Genomic DNA, 22613 nt, shown 5'->3' with positions numbered 1-22613 from the left:
AGTGCGTACCTATATATATAGGGACTTAGAAAGTTTAAACACTAATCCTGTAAGAATTAGGAATAGGAAAACCCTTTCCCACTTGTATATGGAAAAGTATCAGTTCAAATCTTAAGTTGGCATTCTATCTTATCCCCTTGAGATCAAATTAATCTGTAATCATATAGATAAAATCCTAATCTCTCACACGAAATTATAGGTAAATTATGATATTTGAAATTCAAGACCACGAGTATCTTTATTGTCTTCGAAGAAAATCTACAGTAACTTCTTATGTACAACCTTCTTATGGACAAAAAAAATAAAAGAATTTTCTAGATCGTTGAAGTGCTTACACCATTTTGATTTCTAAAACGCTGAAGAACAACAGCAAAGAGGAATCAGCCTGGTGCAGTGTACGCTTGACTCTTGGTCTATGTTTGTGTTTTTAATTATATCCGATGCGACTTACAATATTGGTAAACATTACTAGTTTTAAGCTTGATTATACGAAGTTAGACTCATACACTAGTTCAAGCACAAAGGCGTATTTGCAAACCAAAGACCTACCCTGACAAGAACATGACCTTTATTCTCATATGCAATGTTGCTTTGTGGGTTTCAAAAGCAACAATGGTACATATACAACACCGCATTATCCGGTCTCACTTTAGAAGACCCTCGTATTATTAACGGTGAATATCGTTTTAAGTAAACGTCACTTAAATTTTAATAAATAAGGAAAAAAAATCCGTAGCAAAACAACACGAACAAGAATCCTAACATACCTGAAATTGCAATAAGCTAGATCGACTAAAAGTCCAAGTGCCCAGCCACCATAGTGACCATACTAAAGTAGTCCTTCCAATAATTGAAAAATCTAACAGAAAATATAACAATAATTAAATAATTAAACACACACAGGGAAACCAAGTAGAAACTAGAAAGATTGATTCATCTGAACCCAAGATACGAAAGTGACAAGTGAGAATTAGAGAAGAAGAAGAAGAAGCCAACCTTGACCAGGTCCGTTACACAGGTCAGTCAAACCAAAACCCCCATAGACTCCATTACAAATAATTAAATACACACACGCACACATTCCTCATTCTCAAATATATCCCCACCTTACGCACTTCCCACGCTGCCCTCTTCTTCTCAGAACCATCCCCCCACCTCTTCTTCTCCCTTCGTATAAAAATGGCAACACTCCTCACTCTTCTCCAACCCAAAACGACTCTCATCTCTGCGACTCAAGCCAGTCTTCGTCTTCTTTATCGAGATCACACGGTTTCCTCTTTAGCCACGGTGACTAATCTGTGCCGGGCTTCGTCTTCTCTTAGTATTATATTAATTCACTGAATCTCGAGCTATGTACTGCAACCAGAATCATCCTCGGGATCCCAATCCCATCGTGATCCGTGAAGTCTGGGCCCACAACCTGGACGCGGAATTCGCGCTCATCCAGAACGTCATCGACGACTTCCCTTACATCTCCATGGACACCGAGTTTCCCGGCCTCGTCTTCCGCCCACAGCTGGACCCCACCCGCCCCTACGCCAAGCAGCTCCGCCCCTCCGACCATTACAAGGTGCTCAAGTCCAACGTCGACGCGCTCAGTCTGATCCAGGTGGGCCTCACGCTCTCCGACGCCAGCGGTAATCTCCCCGACCTTGGCAGCCGCGGCGCCACGCGCTTCATCTGGGAGTTCAATTTCAACGACTTCGACGTGACGCGTGACCCCCACGCGCCGGACTCGATCGAGCTCCTCCGCCGCCAGGGCATCGACTTCGCCCGCAACCGCGCCGAGGGGATCGAATCGGCGAGGTTCGCGGCGCACATGATGACGTCGGGGCTGGTCTGCAACGACGCCGTCAGCTGGGTCACGTTCCACAGCGCGTACGACTTCGGGTACCTGGTCAAGATCCTCACGCGCCGGAACCTGCCGAGTGGCATGCAGGAGTTTCTGAGAGTTACCAGGGTGTTTTTCGGGAACAGGATTTATGACGTCAAGCACATGATGCGGTTTTGTAAGAGTTTGTACGGGGGGCTGGACCGGGTCGCCAGGACCTTGGAGGTGGACCGGGCGGTCGGGAAGTGCCACCAGGCCGGGTCAGATAGCTTGCTGACGTGGCATGCGTTTCAGAAGATGAGGGATGTGTATTTTGTAAATGACGGGCCGGAGCAACACGCCGGAGTGTTGTACGGTCTCGAGGTGTTTTGATACTGGAATCATAATTTGTTCATTCTATTTATTCCTTTGATAAATTGGAGATATTTGGTAATTAAGATAAAACTTCTTCCTGATCTGAATCAAGTGAACGAGTGAATCCGTATAAAGAATCCACCGTTGAGTATAGTGTCAAATTTATCAAATTTATAAGCATGGAATGCAGTCAAGGGCATATTCCTCCATCCTGCAGTATCTCTATGAGTATATCATGCATACTGTAGTTTGCCTCTGCCACAAAATTGGTCTTTCTCTAGATGAAATTGGGTTGCCAATCGTCAGATGTCACAAAACCAAACTCTTGAATATCTAGGGAACTTCATCGATGCTATCCATAATGATCTTAGAATTGGATGTTCAGGTGACATTATTGTAGAAGTGCAGCATGTAATTCAGCTCGTAATGCTAATGCCAAGGAGAAAGAACATTGGAAGAACCAATTCTCTTTAGGAAAAATTATGAGGATCACCATTATCAAATAATACAAATCCTTAAATAAATCATGCAGCAACTTGTTTTTCATTGTTGAAAGCTCCATCGAAATTTGATTCTGTGGTAGAGAAATCCATTTAATTTTTCAAGATGATCTTTCAAATGGTGTTAGCAACAGCTTGATGCCCACGGAGATAAGTAGTTCGATTCCACAGAGGTTTGGGATGTTTTCAATTCCGGTAGTATAAGACAACATAGCTGGTTTTGCATCTCGTATTTGGATGGAGGTTTTCACAGTGTCTCTCTTAAAACAAACGAGTAATAATTCTATGTAGGGTACCAGTATGAGTACTAACATATGTTTTTGTATGTCTCGATTAAAGAAGAAGGGTACGTGATGGTCATTCTGGCTTTTGGTTTTTGTAAATAGCTGTGGTGTTGATGTGGTCATAGCTAGTGGCCATAATATAAGTAGGCATAGTTGAGGGTATTGTTGTTGTTGGTGAAGTTGAACTGGGTGAGCAAGGCATCGGTTACCCTAGTGTTGCCGTCACTCGGGGTTGCGGAGAAGGCAGCAAGGAGGAGGAATATGGAAACGAGGAAGCTAAGATGGCTATGAACCAGTAGAAGAATTTCTTCAAAACCGGGTGAAGAATAAAGAAATCATTAAGGTTATCAGAAGCACTTCTTAGTAATCTCTTAAACTCGTTCATGGCTGTGGAGAGGTGAAATAAAAGTTTATTAAGAGGCTCTGGTTGTTGTGGAAAGCATGTAGCCGAGGGCCTGTTATATATATGGAGAGCATGAGAGTTTTCTTTTCTCTTCTTGGCGTACAAGTTATAGGTATTTCCGTATTCGAGAAATATATTATGATGATTACGAGCAAAACCAAATCTGGTAGCTTAGAGAAGGACCTTGCCAAGAAAGGTAAGTGTTTGTGAAATCTAGACTCTCATTGTGTATTGGCCTCGGGGCATTTGGACTTGAAAGTATGATCTTTATAGACTACGTACGTTAGTTTCAATGACTATGGGTTATTATAAGAGCACACTGTAATGACTTTGTAGTTGGATCACCATTGTTGCTCTTTTCTACTGACCTCCGGGCTTGCATTTGGACATCAAAGTATGTTATTTTTTGCATTGTTTATGTTTTTTGTTTATTTTTTTTTCTCCCAAACTAGATTTACATAAAATTTGATCTCCCAATATACTCATACTAGAAATAGTTGTCATGGAAGCTAGAGAATAATATACATAAACACTAAAGCATTATGGAATTGGGGCCTAAGAAACTTCCACATTTGGTAAAAAAAAAAAAAACAAAACAAAAAAAAAGGGTACAAAACACATGCATTGCCCTGGTATGTGAGTATGTGACTAGTAACAAATGATTGCCTAGGGCATCAAAAAATGTGACTTGTGTTGTGATTTCACAGATACCATGGTATATTTAAACTCTAGAACCATAACGCATGTGTCTGTGGATACTCTAAACTAATAATAATGTCTGTGAAGAGAGTTAAACAAATAATATGTTATATTTAAGCTCATCCATTGCAAAGCACCCAAAATAATAAAACAAAATCATAAAGAAGAGCAACGATGGTGGCATGGTTCAACTGCATATGTACATGAATTACTGTTGAGTTAGATTCAGAAAAATATATAAGCTTCACATCACTACACACCAATTTTGAAACTACTAAATTCTATTCACCATTAATTACTATAACTAACAGTTCATATACCCAAAATAACCAAAGCAGTATCAGTATGATTGATCTATCTGTACCCAAAATGAACAAAACAAGAGGATGGATCTGTACCCAAAATGACCAAAACAAATTGATGGATCTGTACTCAAAATGACCAAAATAATATGATATATGGATCTGTACCTTAATTTCTCCACCGCAAAATTAAATTGCTTATCGATCATCAACCTCCTCCAACCATGCATCCCTTTATGGCTCATCAAAGTTGAATATTCCCCAACCTCCCCATGCACCATTACTTCTTATTTTCCTCCTCCGATCCCCTACTTGCCATTCAATTCAATGCCTCACATGGCTTATGATCTTCACACGTTCCACATCTGGGATTCACACGTACGCTTCTTTTCCTCGCAATGTCAACCAGATCACCATTCCAGATTTCTGTGAAAGCTTGAATGATAACATCATGGTGATGTCTAGAATTGAGCTCGAGGAAGCAGCTCAGAAGCTCCTGGAGTTCCTCCTTGGAGTATATCTCTTTCTCTACGATCATCTGAAGCATGGACCGCCGGAAATCCTGATAAGGGTTGTCGGAATCTTTTACCACGGCAATGCTGTTGTCGATTTTGGTCTGCGGTGGGATTGGAGGCTTTGACTTGTTGGAACAGTGAATCTCTGCTGAATCTGAAGGTTGGGATGAGGATACTGTTGAGTCGTTGTTGAATGAGATGGTGGTGGAGGTGCACTGATCTTCGTCATCTTCGTCGACTGTGAAACTTCCGTTTCTCATGTCACAAGAGCTTGAAGAGGAATGGGGTATTTGGTGATTTGAGTTTATTTTGCAAATGGGGATTTTGGGTTTTGCGGTTGGCTCGTAAACGTCCGAGAGCTTTGGTCTTCCACAACCGCAGCCTCTAATGTTGGATGTGACTAGGGTTTTCAGAAACTTGGTCTTTTTGGTAGAAGACATAGTTGGAGATTTCGATCGGAGAGAGAGGGAGAGAGACAGAGAGAGATATGGTTAGTTGGATCGATAGGGTATATAGGGAAGGAAATTTGAAGTACTAGTCTTGGTAGGAGTCTTTATCAGTATTCAATATATATTTTGGGCTGGCGAGAAATGTGTATGAATAATAGAAAATGGTGAATTTGGTAAGAGTCCTTTTCTTTCTGCAATTGTTGTTGTTAAAGTGGAGAGGTGTTAAAAGAGATTTAAACTTAAGCATGTGAGCCTTAGAAATTGAGGAACCTTCGTGATAAAATTTTCTTTTTCTATTTAAACTTGAAAGATAGGATTTTATTTTATTTTTATCAAAAGAGAATTTATTCATAAGAACAAAAAAAAACTACAATTCAGAGTATAAAATGGCCACATTAAACCTGTCCACAGACGGATAGGAAGAGTACCGCACTCCAACAAACATAGGATTTTGGAGATGAATTGATGTGGGGATTGCCATTTTTTTTTGGTGAATAGAGAAATATACTAATAGATAATGTCCATATATTAAACGAAGTAAAAAAAATACAACATAAGCTTACATAGAGGCACGTACGACACACTGGGCCTAGAAACAAGAAAAACATATACTATTTGGCTTAAACTAGGCAAGCCTAAAGGTATAATAACACAATAGCAAACAAAAAACCAACCAGACAACCTAAAATCTAGGGCTGGGCATAAAGCCCGTTGAAAAAAAAAAAAAAAAACAATAAACCGACGTGAACCGGTCGATCTGTTCTAGGCTTTTTTAAGGTCCATTTTCTTTTTTGGTTGACCGGTCCTTGAATTTGCCGGTCCGATTCTGGGCCGTCAAACTCAGAAATGTTTAAAGCTCGAAGTCCGACTAACACACATGATATTAGTATTAAGCTTACATGGCATACACCTATTGGGTAGTTTTATGGATTCTATGGTATTAGTATAATATCAATCACACATGTATGATTATTACTTTTAGTCAAAATCAACCCTAAAGACAACCTAAATCCTAAAGTGCTAAACTCTAAAACTAATTTGACTCTATTCTGCCGACTTGGAGACGAAATTCATTGTCTGCCTAATGCCTTCCACTCTACCCAGAAATCTATAATCACTTGCAAACAAAGAAGCTTCAAGCTCATCGAGAAATAGCCCATTATCGGACTACTACAAACAAATGGCAACACCTAGGCAAGAGCGCAACTACATCACGGATGCTGGAGCTCATCTCCAGTTTAGCAACCGAGGCACATCGGTCTCCGATGACCGCATATTCCAATCCCCGATCCCATCGGTCTCTGACGACCGCAGATCGGATCACCAATCGATCGAGCTCATCTCGATCCACTCTCTTCTCTCTGTTTCATCTCCAGATGCATCAATGTTGACCCCACAAATCTGCGGCGCTGGCAGAGAACTTATATCCCCAGGCTCCCAGCCGAATTCAATAATGGTGGTTTCTTACAATAAGAATCTCAATTATGTGTGTGCCTCATACTTGAATAGTTGAATGATAAAAAAGTCATTGATTTGGAATTTGGAAATTGCATAAGTAGCAATTAGTTTTATTATTTGGTGTTTACTAGTTCTCCAGTGTGTTCTTCGCTACTTCTTAGTTGAGTACTTGAGTTGCAAAGAATCAGAGATGTCAAGGACCGAAGGCCTGAAGGACCGGCCAGTTATTGGTTGGTCTTGAAAATTTTAATGTTATAGCCCAGCCCGGTTTTAGTGTAGCCGGTTCAGTCCCGGTCCCGTCGAAATAGTGACTGGTTTGGGCCCGAGCCCAGCCATACTAAGATCCACTCTAGCAAAGCCGCTGAGAGAAAGAATAGAGCAACGATCCCATTTGGAGTAGTTAAATGTTTAAGCATTTGAGTTTCCGAAAGGACCGAAATATTGAGAAAAAAAGTTCAATTATTTGAGGTCTAAAAAAGTTCAGAAAGAAAAACATATGAAGCTGCCAGCATGAGTCGACCATGGACCTAGAAGAAACAACAATGCCACAAACGTACCCACTTTGTCAAACTAGTAACCAACAACAAATTCAAACTATATGTTATTTATCCCAACTTTAGTGGGGCACGGGAGCCGCTAGGCCCCAATGTGGCTCCGCCCCTGCCATAGCCCATAGGTGCTCGAGTCGGTAAGAGCCTTTAACTGGGGAATCCTTGATTTCAAATCTTGCAAACCACAATTTGAGTTTAAATTTGGTAGTTGCTTCAGTTGATAGATGAAACATTTTTCGTCAACAAAACATACTGTTTTTACGATGTCAAGAAAATGTATTTAGTAGAATCAGGTTTAAGAGGATATGAAAAATAGCATATAATGATAACAACAAAAATCGAAAGATGTTTCAGTTGACACCCACTAGGTAAGGAAAAGAATGCTTTGACAAATACAAAGCGGTTTGCCAAGGTGAAACCTTGGTTTCATGGTGACGCCGACAAGCTTCATGCTCACTAGGCCGTGCAATGGCGAGATAGCTGCGACGTGGGTTCAAAGGTGTTTTATCTTTTCAGACGGCGACATAAAGGTCGTAACCAGTTTGTTTCAGCAACTTCATTTGCGGTGGTCTTTAACTTTAGATATCGAGGGTGTGTTCTATGGGAGAGGATAGGCGGTTTACGTCAAAGATCCGGTTGTGTTGGATCGAGGCTTCTTCGGGACTAGAGAAGTTAGATCAGGTCCCGTCGGTTAAGGGACGACGACGGCTGTTATCTATGGACGTGGAGATGGCAACAGTGGTGTGAGGTCCCTCTAGAGCAGGGTTTCGACAACGTTGTCCTCTAGGATTGTTGTTCAAGAGGCAGTGGCCAGAGCAGAAACAACACGAACTCGGTTGGAGGGTAGCGTGGTTGTTCGAGACAGCAGCTAGCTTCTCTCTCCTCGTGGTTCAGTTTGGGATGTGGGGGTATTCTTAGCCGGTTGTTTTTGTTTGAATCTTTGGGCCCAAGATAGTGCTGCTAGACCAATTGCAGGCCAAGGGAGGTTTGGGCTTCATCTTTCTATCAAGGACAGTTGGGCTTTGGACGAGTTTGCAACAAGCTCCAACTCGAATGGGAATGAAATAATTTTGTTTTAATTTATTTTAGTATGTGATGAAGTCTCTGTCTTTTTAGATATTGAAATATCTCTACGAGTCTTCTAAAAAGTGTCTAGTTTTTTGTTTGTACCACAGTTGCGTGATTGAAAAATGAGGGCTAGACATAATTAAACAAGGGTAGGAGAGTTCTTTTTTTTTTTTTTTAATTAAAGCGGTGAAGTTTTTTTTTTAAATTTTTTATTTTTTTTTATTTTTGTAAAGGCTTGCTTAAATGCCAGATTGTCAAGTTCCAGATTTCTTATCCTTTAAAAGAAAAAAAAAAAAAAACTAGCGGGTGTCCGCGACAAAATTAGCATAAGCGAACATAATCGAAATTGAAGGGATAAAAAGAGCTACTTGTCTTGTGTCACAGCCTCATGTGGAATTGGAGAAACCTCTTACTTCTTGCGTGGTTCATAGGGATTGATTAAACTTTCTTCTTTCCCAATTCTGAGGCCACTCCTACAGAACACTCGATGAGTAATATGTTTAATTAGATAGAACACTTTGGTAGGCAAACAATATGGCAACTCTGTTACTCCCCCCTTCTCCTTGTCTTCCCTCTGCTTCTTTCTTGAAGAACAATGGAGAACCAAGAAGTTGCTGCTGTGCCTCAGTTCAACAATCCAAGCGTAACACTAACTTGAAAGGTTTCAGAGTCCGAGCCCTCAAAGAGAAAACGGAGAAAATCGAAAACCCATCTTCATCTTCTTCGTCTTCAGCTGAGGAAATCACCAAGAAGTATGGTCTTGAAGCTGGTCTGTGGAAGGTACCCTTTTCTCTGTTTCTCCCTTTTCTTCATCTCTGGGGTTTCCCAATTGGGAATTTGTTATAGTAATACTAATTATGAAACTGAAATGTGCTTAGGGTTATAATTTCATAGTTTTGTCGTGTGCAAGTACATTGATTAAAAGCTTCAACTGAAAAGCACAACTGTAGTTTCAATCTGGTTTCGCTACCAAGTGAATGAACGTTGAATCCCAGTTATGTAGGACAAAAGGTTAAGCTAATTACTTGTTTGGTTTTTAGTTTTTACTGCCTGTATTGTCAGCAAAAAGACACTGTAACATAAACAGTAGGTATGGCTAAGCTAATTTAAGAAATCCAGCAGTTTTGGAGTGGAAATAGTCCAAGTGCCATCATCTTTAACCAAGGATGTTATGGCAAAATAAATGCAGATATTCAGTTCAAAAGAGGAAGGAAAGGAATATGAAGAGAAGAAGTCAAAGGGTGATGAAGCCAAGGAATTGCTAGCTAAATATGGAGGGGCTTACCTGGCCACCTCAATCACTCTATCCATTATATCGTTTTCGTTATGTTATGTGCTAATCAGCGCCGGTGTTGATGTTCAGGCTTTGCTGCAGAAGGTATAAGCAATCTTCATATCAACTCTCTGAAACTTGGCTTGTTATATGTTATGCACTAATGGTTACTTTCCATTTTACTGTGTTTCAGGTTGGAATCTCAAGTAATGAGGCGGGAGAGAAAGTGGGGACTTTTGCTTTGGCATATGCTGCACACAAGGCTGCATCTCCAATTAGGTTTCCTCCAACTGTGGCTCTCACTCCGGTGGTCGCCAGTTGGATCGGAAAGATAGTCGGAAAAGAGAAATAACTTATTCGGTTACTTATTCCATAAATCGGAGTTTAGTTACTATGTAATATCAACATGCAAAACTTGCCTTTTCCCATGTAGTAAAGGTTAAACTCTCCTGGTCCTTTGAACGAGTAATGCAACTTCAGCTTGTGTAGCAAATGTGTAAATTGCAGAATTTGGTGATATATATGCTGACAAAGCTAACTTGCATCCAAACGCTATTTTTCATGCATAAAAGGTCACGCATTAACATACAGATATAGACAATATACATTTCTCCGATCATGAGCCCAGAGAATGTCAACAGTTACTGAGAATTGATTGAAGAACGCAGCCTACGTCAGTATATTTACATCTTTACATGACCCAACCTTGCAAAGACCGAGGCTATAAACCTTTCAACAGCAACCACCACGAAGAAAACAGCTACAAAGTAATGGAAGGCATAATGGGGCAAGTTGGAAAACATCCTTTTCCAACTTTAGGATCCTCACACTACTGGTACAGGAAGTTCTCTATAGAACAATATCCAGACTTGCTTGTCATTTGCCTACTTTACTACTTACGATACAACATACTGATATACAGGGGTGGATGAACGCCTTAAACCTTACTACTAAAGCACGTTAATCAGGTATAGTTTATAATACATTACTGTACAACCAACTAGCCACCACCATCTACCTTCCTATTACTGCACATGGATCTTCAGGCAAGATTTCATCATCTCTCAGAACCTTTTCATCCAACCTTGTGGTAATGGGATAGTTGTACACCACAGGTTTTCTGGAAACCAGTCTGCGCATCTTCAATTAGATCCATTATGAATTATTTCATTTCTAGCTTTTAACTCCTAGTAGGATTGGCTGTAGAAGGTACTTCTGTTGCACTCGATGGCAGGGTTTGGGCACGCGGTGTGACATTACCCATGGTATAATCTTCAGTAAGTGCACCAAACTCATCCCATTCAACTCCAGCTATTTAATAGTCAAGAAACACAGTATTCACTACACAAACATGATCCTAAGTGAAATATGCCTTTGAGGAAAAAACGATGAAAGAGATAAAGACATCTATTTAAAGAAGGATACTTTCTGTTCTCCATATGTCTGTGATGCTAACAGTAGCATCATCCGATAAAAGCCAGTAATCTGCATCACTCTGTAAAAGGTAACAAACAACGTTAACACTTAACGGTGCAAGTAAAAATTATTCTCTTAGTATAAACATGAACTACTTGACATGTAGCACAGCTTTCTTACAATATTCTTAGAAAGAGACATGCTTCAAGAACTAGAACTCCAGAAAATGGTTCAAAATGGATTTGCAACAGATTTCAACACATAGGAAACTTTTACTATAATTTGTCCAACTGTTAATTACTGACTCAGGATAACTTTCTACTTGGACATCCAAAAAGCAGAATATGTTAATCTGCTCAGTTATTTTTTACCAGATGGACTGAACAACCAACAGTAGAGAACATCAGTTTTAGAATATTGCATCTTTTGGATTGGTGAAGGTTAAAGCTATTTAGATGCCCAACTTACATTAACATCTGAGGGAACAATCTTCATGATCCCACTCATGAAGTCCTGAGGAGCAGTGGGATCAGCCGAAACTCTATAATCTTCTTGTCCCTGTATTTCAACAGCTTTCCCCCTCTCCTCAGTGACCATTATTGGAGCTGGGTTTTCATTTAATCCTGAAGTTGACGGGATATTTCTAGGCTCTTCAGCAGCATTAATCTCCTCGAACTTCTCCTCAAATTGACTAGAATGGTAGGTGAAGAGAGTTGGATTATGAAAATTCATTATCATTTTCAATTATACCAGCATGAAAACAAATAATAAAAATTAAAAACATGGTTGCTCTCAGTGAAATATGATGTAACATCAAGGAACAGTACCTGACAAGGTAAACATCTATTGGACCCATCATGCTTCGCAGGACCATCCTGTATCTCCTTTGGGGATAGTCAACAGCCTAATACATAATAGAAAAGGTTTATTTCAAGAGACTCATCGAAAATAAGACTAATGTTTTGAATAGATTATTTTCTTGTGAACTACCTCATCAGGATCTGGGACTTCAAGAGTGGTGCCATGGGGAGCTTTAATTGCTATTAAGGTTTCATTCTGATGGAAACAATCAATCATATATGCAGTTCAACAGAAAAAGGTAAATGTTTTGTTAGAACATAGAGAATGGGGTATACAATGACAATAGCAGACACCAAACATTTACCTGAAAGCAGGGTAAGCCCTTGATGTCTTCTTCGGTGACAAAAAGCCATCTACCAAACAGAAATGTATACAGAGATAAGAGTTTGCATCATTTGTATGCGAAGCCAGAAAAAGGCTATGTTGAAAACTAGTAAATGGTAATGTCACTAGAATGTAAGTGAACATTAGAAGTATAGAACTTTACTTCTTATTGCTTTCCTCTTCACTGAGATTGCTCAATTTTTCCTGCATTTCTCTGAACAAAGAATACATCAGAACAATGCAGAGGTCACCAAAACATAAAACCTAAGAAAATTAATAAAAAGTGAGGAAATCAGAAGCATCAGCCAAGGAACAGCAAGATAACCTTATTTGCTCATCTAATCTGCCTTCCTCCGTAGATAGGTTTTCAACTTGTGCCTGCAATGAAAAATATTGTGAATTAGCAACCCTGCATCTTTACCACATTCAATCAACAGCTGACATATTTTATGAAGGATTCATCATATCTAAATCTAAAATCGACCACTGATGTAGCAAGTGCAACTAAACATACACCTCATCATACTGGTAAAGAGTTCAAAACCTGCTTTGGCAAGCCAATCATTAATTCCAAATGCGTACACAACTAGAACGGAAAAATACATGTACACTAAATCAAGCAAGCTCATCAACCCAACAGCCATGTCATACTATTCCATGAAGAACATAATCTTGCTTTTCCATGCAAATGTTCATACTGAAGCACATTGAAGAAACATAAGAACAAAATAGGAACTGGACAATACAAGTGGACTGAAGTGAAGTAGTTTATGTTACAAAACATGTGGACAAGTGAGGTGGCTGACTAGTAACTTACAACATCATGCTGCAATTCAAACATGCATTCAATTTGCATAGCAAACACAAACAAAAACCAGTTAGCAGAAGAGGGTTTCAATTTTTACTATCATTTACTTCCTTAAATTGGCTAGCACTTTCCACTCACGTCTGGATGTATAACAAGGAATGTGTCCTTCCAAAATGACACGAAATGAAACCAAGAACAGTAATGAAACAAAAACAAACAGATGTATACTCGCAACCAAACAATATTAGAATACATACAAGAACTATCCAGGCTCGTGCATGGCAAGAATAAGTTTATATTAATTCCATACCTTCAAACCATCATAGTTTTCATCTGAGTCTCCTGTCCTCGTGGCCTCAAGTCCCCTAGTTAATAAATAATTTAACTTCTCAGTTACTTCCAATCAGTGGATACTGGATTTTGACAGATTATTATAAAGTGGAGATAAAACTGTAGAACTCAACGAAATAATCCAACTAATGTTCCTTACTTCCACTGAATTCTGTTTTTCAGCTTCTTTTCTATGAGGCCAATTCCTTCAAGAACATTTGTTATATCGTATATCCGTCTCTTTTGTACCTATAACAAATGAAAAGTTATTGTTAACAAAACCTTGAGACAGGATATATTAAAGCAGAAAGGAATATAATCACCTCTAAAGTATCAGCAGCTTTATTGAGATCCAGAATACCATCTTCCGCATGTTTGATCAGATTGATAAATTTCTTCGTTAAGAGACCTAAATGAGAAAGACAGGCCATTCCTTTAACACTTGCACATGCACGTTCACTATTCTCTTAAAAAAAAAAAACTAATAAAAGGAAGTGAAGTTACTGTTCTTATTAAGAAGCCTTAAAAAGAAAAGATTACGCTTCTAGGAGAGGCAAATGTATTGTTACCTAATGAGCTGTCATAACGACAAGGACCAGCAGGAGTAAGATTACCGCCAGAAGGAGAACCTGTGAATTGTACAGATTATATGCTCGTGTCTATGGATGCTAGTAAAATAGCAACTGAACTTTGCAGAATAAACAGTAAAGTTAGAAGTATGAGAGCCTATTTATCTCATTTATCCTAATAACACTCACCCACGTTGGAAGCAGGCGTCTGCGGTCCAGATTTATTGAGCTTTGAAGCCCTAGATGCTTTGGTTGCCTTTCCCACCTTGACTGGAGCAGGAGTTTGAAGAGGGCTATTAACAAATTCAATGTGCTCAGAAGCTGCTGTCCTATCAGTAGGCTCATCATAAACTACTGCATCACTCTTCCGCTTTAGCTGCCAATACACCATTCAGTATTAGAGAAACAAAATACAGCAAATAACATCACATTACTATTATGAGTGTGAAAATTAAGTTTTAATTCACACAATAACGGTAAATCAGCTGAAAAATCATCAACAAATGTATGCTTATGAGTCCTGCATTCGAACGCGTACAAAGCCACACCAGAAAAGAAGACATATTTCAATCAAGCACAGCTAAGGGAAAACAAGTTGCTATTTATTTTTTTCTTTTATAAACCCTAAATCATAATTCCCTGCATCTGTGATGCTTAACCTCCAAAATCAATCAACAGCAAACTTAGAAATCGTAACCCTAAATCGATTCTACACTCTAATCTTCAACAAATCGTATTCATACACCTCAAATTCCCTTGATGATATAAAACTCGAAACCCCGAACAATTATAATCACAGTAACAACAATTCAAAACAGCCTAAAAACCCAGTCAAACACACAGCATGAACTAATTCCAGCTTGACTCTTGAATAACGAGAAGCAGATCTATTAAAGTGAGAAAGAGGACTCACGGAGGGCTTGACGGTAATGCCCTCGGGGGGTTGTTGGCGGACATCGGGAGCGAAGGTGTGATAATCGAGTGAAGCTGAGAACGGCGGCTTAACGGAGGTAAACGGTGGAGGCGGCGGGTAACCCGACATGGTGGATCGAGAAATTGGAGGGAATCGGAAGAAAATGAAAAGAGGCGGGAGGGGGTGAAATTTTGGGGGATTGATTTTAGGGTGAGAGAGAGATCTGGTGGTGTGATTTGATGGATTGGTGGGAAAAACATAATACCAATAAAATATAAAAGCGGGAGAGAGAAAGAAAGAGAGCCGAAAGGAAGCGAGGGAAATTGGTTCGGATACTGATATGGAGGGAAGCACTTGCACTTAACCCTCTTTTCTATTTATTTTTACTTTTTTTTTTTTTACTTTTATTTATTTTTGGGATTGAATTCCATAGTTGTTTTGTATTTTCATTTACCAATTTGATCTGGATTTGTCAACAATGACCGGCCCCTTCCTCCTTGATTATGATCATCAGGTTATTGTTACCAAATTGATTCATTACATGTTGTTTTGTTGTTCTCTAAGATTATAGGCTCGCTTGGTTAGTGAGTTTATTGGGTTGTAATGAAGATGCCGACCTTTACAAGATGTTTGTTCTTATCTGTCCTCTATATGTAAGACAATGAAATGATTTGTTTTATAACAACTATCTTTAATCAATGAAATTTTGTTTATTAAAAAAAGAAAAGTGTATATCTCGACGAAATGGGCGGAATGACTATCTCAATTATAAAATGATTCACTTTCAGTATCTTATCAAAAATGCCATCATGGCTTAGGCCTTCAACAATGGCGCTCGACGCTCAGGCCAAGCAGAGATCTATAGGCCTCTATTTGTCCCCTGATAGCAATCCAATATTCGTAGTGGTCGTCCAAAGTTCAACCAGGATCCCCTTTTGCTCACTTGTGGACGATGTCAACATCTCATGTCGGATTTAAACTTTGGTATAGCTCGATCTCCAATCGTGCATATATTTGGGATTTGTGGGATCTGGGTTAAGTAACCTGCCAAGCTTGTGGCTAACGATGGCAAAGCTAGATCAAGTGATGAAGCATACGTTGGTGAGTTACTCTGCAGTCTGCACTCTGATCAGTAAAAAGATTAAGGTTGGGATTATAACACACCTTTATTGGGAATCTTGAGAAAATGAAATGAATAGAAGAAAACAACTATTGTATTTGATTAATATTTCATGACGATGTTCACCATTACAACCAAGTTAATACACGGAAATATCTAACACTAATAATGGCTAGGGTGAGGCTCAATACACCATATAATTAACACTCACCCAACACTCCACCTTCTTTAAAACAAACATGAGAGTTACGTTTGGAATCCATGAAATTGCTGCTTGAATTGATCTAGTAGAATTCTTTTCGCTAGTGTTCTTCCATTTGATAAGTCATTTTATCACAACTGCCTTGAATATCCCTATGAGAATGATCTTCTCTGGTTACCACTTGGTTTTATTAATCTCAAACATTGGTAGTAAATTAGGAGATGTAAGTATAGCTGACCCAACCTTCATTTTAAGCCTTGACGCATGGAACACAAGGTAGATTCTAGAACTTGAAGGTAGTTTAAACTAGTAAGCAACTTTTTTCAACTCTGCTGATCACATGGAAAGGACCAAAGTATTTTGGTGTCAGCTTCTGAGACTTTCTTGGGTGCACAAATTGTTGCCTATATGGTTGTAGTTTCAGAAAATCCCACCCTAAAACCTCAAACGATCACTTTGTATGGTTCTTATCATAATAGTTCTTCATTGTCTGCGCTGCTTGCATATTCTTCTCCAAACGTGATAAAATTTCATCGCGGTCCTTCAATTGCAAGCCAACTGGATTCACTAGTGTTGTGCCTATTATATAAACATGAATGAGTGGAGGTGGTCTACTATATAAAGCTTCAAATGGACTCATCTTCATAGCAGAATGGTATGTCATATTATCCCACCACTCTGCCTACGTTAACATCTACACTCAATCTCCAACTTTCTCGCGAACGGCGCACCTTAGATGCTACTCTAGAATCTTGTTAAGAGATTCACTATAACCATATGTTTATGGATGATAGGTTGTACTGTAGCATAACTTGGTTCCCTTCATAGCAAAAATTCTTTCAAGAAAGCACTCATAAATATAATGTATGTCACTTGTAACTATCTTAAGCATCACATATAAACGAAAAAATGCTCTAACATACACTTCAGCTACCAAATTTGTTGTATATTGACGAGATATAGCCACAAAATGCTCAAACGTGGTCAATTTATCTACTACTACCAAAATAGCTGACATTCCAGATATAGCAAGTAGTCCAACATTAAAATCAAGATATATATATTACTCCATGTTTCAGTTGGAATGGAATTGGGTTGTATAAATCTAGGAGGACATATGGCTTCATTGTGATTGCTTTGGCAAATATGCATTCGAAAACATAAATTCTTACCTGCATTTTGATCTCATGCCACAAAAGAAGATCCTCTTGTAAGTCCTCAACCAACCAGAGTGTCCACCAATCTTCCCTTCGTGAAACTCTTTTATAATGTTTTCTTGATGTAGAATCATGTGACTATGTTTCTATAAACTTTTTAGACTCAAAAATTATTAAACATACCTCATTCATTTCTTGCATAAAAGACAACACAGGTGTAGAGACTCCTATTATAGTCTTCAACTCTCTTTGTCTTGATAAGTCATCTTAATTTAAAAATAAGGTAAACTACAAAAAAATACCCAAATTTTGAAGCTCATTTCAAATAAATACCCCATCTTCAGATTCTTTCAAATAAATACTCAAGCTATGTAAAATTCTACAAAGTCTCAATTCTGTTATACATTCCGTTAAACGAACCGTTAACTTGTTTACGTGGCATGTTTGACATGTCAATTCTTATTGACTGGACTTGTCAGCAAGGGTATTTTAGACCACCCAAAAATTTATTCCCTCTAAACCCTTAACCCTAAACTGTCAGCCCATGTTTCTTTGCCGTTATTGCTTGACTTTGTTCATTTGATGGCCTGGGCATTGAGGACCGGATATTTTGATGAACAAAGTTATGGTGAGTTTTCAATTCTCTCTCTCTGGAATTGTTCATTTATTAAAAAACCATGAGGACTTGTTCATTTTGCTACTACGTTTGTGTTATGGCATGATGGAGATATATTTATAACAATATAATCTACACTTTCTATACTACTTAAATGGAGATGGCTGACAGTTTAGGGTTAAGGGTTTAGCGAGAATAAATTTTTGGGTGGTCTAAAATACCCTTGCTGACAGGTCCAATCAATAGGAATTGACATGTCACACATGCCACGTAGATAAGTTAACGGTTTGTTTAACGAAATGTATAACAGAATTGAGATTTTGAAAGATTTTGTATAACTCGAGTATTTATTTGAAAAAATCTGAAGATAAGGTATTTATTTGAAATGAGCTTCAAAGTTCGGGTATTTTTTTGTAGTTTACCCTTAAAAATATTACGAGAACCACACGTGTAAACAGTTGAATAATCAAGACCAATTAGGTTCATAGTCATTTTTGTCTAGGTCTTCAATCACTTAAGCATATATGTACAAAGAGGCTCACACTTAAATGGATTTACAAAGAGATGGTAATGTGTCATAATGTTTTTGGGGTTTTCAACTCATAAAGTAACCAATTAACTAAGACATAAAAGAAAAATAGATAGAAGGATGTGATGCATCACACCAAGGTCACCATGGAAATCAAGGTTCTCCACCCAAATAAGAATCATATGGCAATAATGATGAATAACTCAAAAGATGCTTCAATGTTTCGCCGGATTTTCATTTAGCATTACAAGGTCGAAAAGAAAGCTAAATTGAAAAGGAAGAAAGAGAAGTTAAACCATCACCACTCACCATAATGTTTCGCCGGATTTCCATTTAGCATCGTCGGATGTCACATAATATGAGTTAAACCATAAGTGAAAAAGGAGAAAGAAAGAACACTTATGTCTTAGCTATACTATTCTAGCAACCATCACCACAATTAATAAGATCAAAAAGAGTACTTGCTATAAAGATTACCCTACCTAACAATTTCAAACACTATTCCAACAATCAAGGGTAATAATACTCAAAATTGGGTGATTGGAAAACCACAATCTCTAGAAATCCAATTCAAAATAGATATATGCAATGAGCCATTCCACCATACTCAAATTGAAATACAAAATCCCCAATTCAATATTCCAATTTCAACACACCAAACATAGATTAAAGAAGAGAAAACCTATATCCAAGGGCTCAAAGACAAAGAGAAATTGGTAAAATGAAAAGACTAAAACAACCTAACTAAAATATAGAGAATTAGAAGTTATGAAAAAAATTTCAAAAATATAAAGATATGTGGAGGATAAAAATGTAAGTGAGTGTGTGCCTAGTGTGAACAAAATTAAATATTACATTCGTCAGCATGTGTAAAGTATATGAGGTGTATGATCCATTAATTATTATTGTAATTACATCTATTTTGAATTTCAAATTTAAATGCAGAATGTAATACATATGTGCTTGAGAGACACTTGTGGGCTTCTTTGATCATCTTATGCCTTGAACATCTTGTTGTTGACTCCATTGACCCGATGATCAACCATTTGACTTTTTTCCTTTAGTCAGAAATTGATTTTTTTTTGCTCTCGATTGCCCCTTTCTAATATCTTTTTCTTCTTTTGTTCATAATTTCCTATAAATGAAGAACAAAGTAATATTATGAATAATGCAAGAGACACGCTAATTTGAAGGCAATTAGGTATAAATACACGTAAATTGTATAAGTTGAACTTTGCTTGTCTTCAAGCAAAATAAACAAACACAATCTAAACTACACACATAATCAACAATCAAGTAAAAATGCGTGGTTGTTTCATTCTAACCAAAGTCCCTTAAAAATCGTCCAACAAAAATACCAAGAGTACATGCAATGGCATCCTAAGCTCAATTACTGGTTAATAAGTTCAAGGCATGTTTTTCTAGTGTATGCACATACCCTTGTGTCAAGACATACAAGAGATTGAATTTAACCGCTAAGAAGTCACAATCATTGCTCCACTAGCACCTAAGAAGAGGGTCGGTTAGTGTTTAAGCTAAGGGTTAGAGTAGATGTGGGTTAACAAATTAAAAGGGGTTAACCAAAAGATTAGTGTTTAGTAGGGATTAGGATTAGTATGACCATGATGCTTAACTAGTGCCTCTGTCGTCACAAATTTAATACAAAGCCTTGAGAGGTCTCAAACAAGTTCTAAAGATGCATACCAATTGGAATTTGCATGAAGAACAAGTGACATGAAAAATGCATGTTCATTATATAAGGCTCCAAGTATCTCACAATAGGTCATGCAAGTCTCATACAAGTCTAGATATGCTCTCTTAAATCTAACAAATTGAAGTAACTAGGCCATGTGCATACACTACCAAAACATAATCCATGAAAATCACAAACCAATGATTGAGCTCAAGTGACCTAAAACGTACTCATTCTTTTATTCTCACAAGTGTGGACATATTCATCATTGGGATTAGTTAAAGAAGATATATAAACACTCAATTTCACCAGAAAACACAAAGAAAAAAATTAAAAAAAACTACAAACAATAGAAAAAAAAAAGAAAAAAGGTTTAAACGACTCAATTTCTACAAGAAAACAACAAAAAAAAAAAAAAGGAAATAAAATAGCACAGAAAAAGAACAAGAAAGGTTTGACAAAGCTCACCCCCACATTTGAACTTAACATTGTCCTCAATGTTAAATAATAGAATCATGCAAAAACCATAATGGGAAATTCAAGTGAGGAGAAAGGTCGGGCGAAGGCCCAAGATTACTGGTCAAGAAAAGTTAAAGAGTAATTCCCTTTGGAGATCTCCCAATGCACACGACTTTGGTGAAGATACGACCTCCAAGAAAAATGCACCTCACACATCACATGAAAACCGAAATTTGCAGCTTGACCTCTGCCCATGAAAATTGCTCTATAGGGCTCATTGTAGCTTCAAATCAAACAGAAACTAGACGCCCTGATCTTTAAGTTCACATAGATTTCTTCTTTAGAGTCACTACGTGCCAAGAGATATGGGTCTTCAAAAATGACTGAGCTGTAGTCTCAGTTTTGCTTTATATGGTTCAGACCGTTGCCCTTTTGATGGGAACACTACACCTTCTCTCCATTCAAAAATCGGATCACATGGTGAAATAGTACAAATCTGGAGCCTGAAGTTTCATGTATGGGAGTTCTAAATATTCCTTGTAGATATCTCACAGTAGCTAGGCAAAGTTGACACACTGTTTTAGAATAATGCTACCGACCCCCAGTCACCAAAATTTGCAATAATTGATGCTCCAAAGATGCAAAAGAGGGTGAGACAACTTGTGAATGAAAGGTAACACACACTAGTGACACTACTGACATCCCATAAAATTTCACTTTTGAACCATTCTCAACTAGGTAATATTCACCTTCAAATATGATAGTTCTGCTTCTCCAGTTTCTGCCTACTCTGCTCTGACCCCCTTGCATGAGAACCAAATTTGAAGTTAGGAAATACCAACATGAAAACTGTTTTTCTGGGGTACAATAGACATGTCAAGGTACAAGTCCTCAAAGTTTCAGCTCAAAATATCTCCAGGTGAAGAAGTTGTAGCTATCCAAAGTAATTGTACAAAAGCCGCTCTGATTCTAACCTTCATGCTTTAACTGTTTTATAAATGGAGTTTCAGAGCTTCAAACTGAAAACTGTTATGTAGGCATATAGTTGACACATGCTCAGGGGGGGGGGGGGTGGGTTAATACATATAGTTGTTGGAGAATGTTGGTTCCAGAGCTCAAGGGGTCATATAGTGCATTACCCCCAACTATATGTATTACCCCAGGAGTTTACAGGGTGATGCATACAGAGTTTACGGGGTGATGTATTACCCTATAAATTTTAGCGGTAGTCTACACCGTTAAACAATAGAGATCATATTGGTTGGGGGTAATGCACACGCAATTTACGGGGTTATGCATAGAATTGCGTATGCATTATATAGTTGGGATAATGCATATAGTTGTTGGAGAATGTTGGTTCCAAAGCACAAGGAGTCATATAGCTCATGTGATGCATATAGTTGCGTGTGTATTACACCAAGGGTCAACATAAAATAGACTCCTTGAGAATGTTGGTTCCAGAGCTCTGAAACCAATTATATGCACACGAAAATAGACTCCTTGAGCTCTGGAACCAACTATAAAATAAACTTCTTGACCGTATTAGTTGGGGGTAATGCACGCGCAACCATCACTTAAATTTTCATGGGGTTTACATGTAACACCCTGACCCAAATGTAATTCAAGGAATATAGTTCCCAAAATTCACTAATCTCATTCAAAACTCGATTAAAACAAATACCAGACATAGATCCTGACATTAGAACCAAGTCTGGAGTCTCTCACCTCAGATACAAACAATCGTAGCCGGAATACCCATCAATTGAGTAATCAAAATTGTGGCGACACCGCAGTGAAGAAAGGAATTGGAAGAGATCTTCCCGTCCACCTCATGGACTGAGGTATTTCTTTCCCAATTAGGGGTTTAGAAGCCTTGAAGCTTCTCGAGCTCTCTCTTCCTTTCGCTGGAAACCTCTTCCCCTTTAAATT

General features: G+C 38.3%; 3 protein-coding genes across 3 annotated transcripts; 2 read left to right on the top strand and 1 right to left on the bottom strand.

Annotated features, from left to right (window-relative positions):
* Positions 1 to 1204: 1204 nt before the first annotated feature.
* Positions 1205 to 2266, top strand: LOC101311825 (probable CCR4-associated factor 1 homolog 11-like). Its single transcript, XM_004291634.1, has one exon. It carries the CDS (start codon positions 1352 to 1354, stop codon positions 2201 to 2203), a length of 852 nt encoding a protein of 283 aa, XP_004291682.1. The 5' UTR covers positions 1205 to 1351; the 3' UTR covers positions 2204 to 2266.
* Positions 2267 to 8940: 6674 nt separating this feature from the next.
* On the top strand, positions 8941 to 10039 carry LOC101311538. Its single transcript, XM_004291633.1, has 3 exons — positions 8941 to 9194; positions 9604 to 9792; positions 9881 to 10039. The coding sequence occupies exons 1-3, from the start codon at positions 8949 to 8951 to the stop codon at positions 10037 to 10039; spliced, it is 594 nt and encodes a 197-aa protein (XP_004291681.1). The 5' UTR covers positions 8941 to 8948.
* Positions 10040 to 10316: 277 nt separating this feature from the next.
* On the bottom strand, positions 10317 to 15193 carry LOC101311245 (transcription factor E2FB-like). Its single transcript, XM_004291632.1, has 14 exons — positions 14909 to 15193; positions 14185 to 14371; positions 13996 to 14055; positions 13750 to 13835; positions 13587 to 13675; positions 13407 to 13461; positions 12614 to 12666; positions 12452 to 12502; positions 12269 to 12317; positions 12094 to 12159; positions 11931 to 12007; positions 11572 to 11794; positions 11113 to 11182; positions 10317 to 10998 (listed from the first exon to the last, which is right to left on the bottom strand). The coding sequence occupies exons 1-14, from the start codon at positions 15035 to 15037 to the stop codon at positions 10868 to 10870; spliced, it is 1326 nt and encodes a 441-aa protein (XP_004291680.1). The 5' UTR covers positions 15038 to 15193; the 3' UTR covers positions 10317 to 10867.
* Positions 15194 to 22613: the final 7420 nt, after the last annotated feature.

The sequence above is a fragment of the Fragaria vesca genome, linkage group LG2, assembly GCF_000184155.1.
Source record: "Fragaria vesca subsp. vesca linkage group LG2, FraVesHawaii_1.0, whole genome shotgun sequence".
Taxonomy (NCBI): Eukaryota; Viridiplantae; Streptophyta; class Magnoliopsida; order Rosales; family Rosaceae; genus Fragaria; species Fragaria vesca.
Note: the sequence above shows the minus strand (reverse complement) of the source record. Positions and strands in the feature narration are given on the sequence as shown.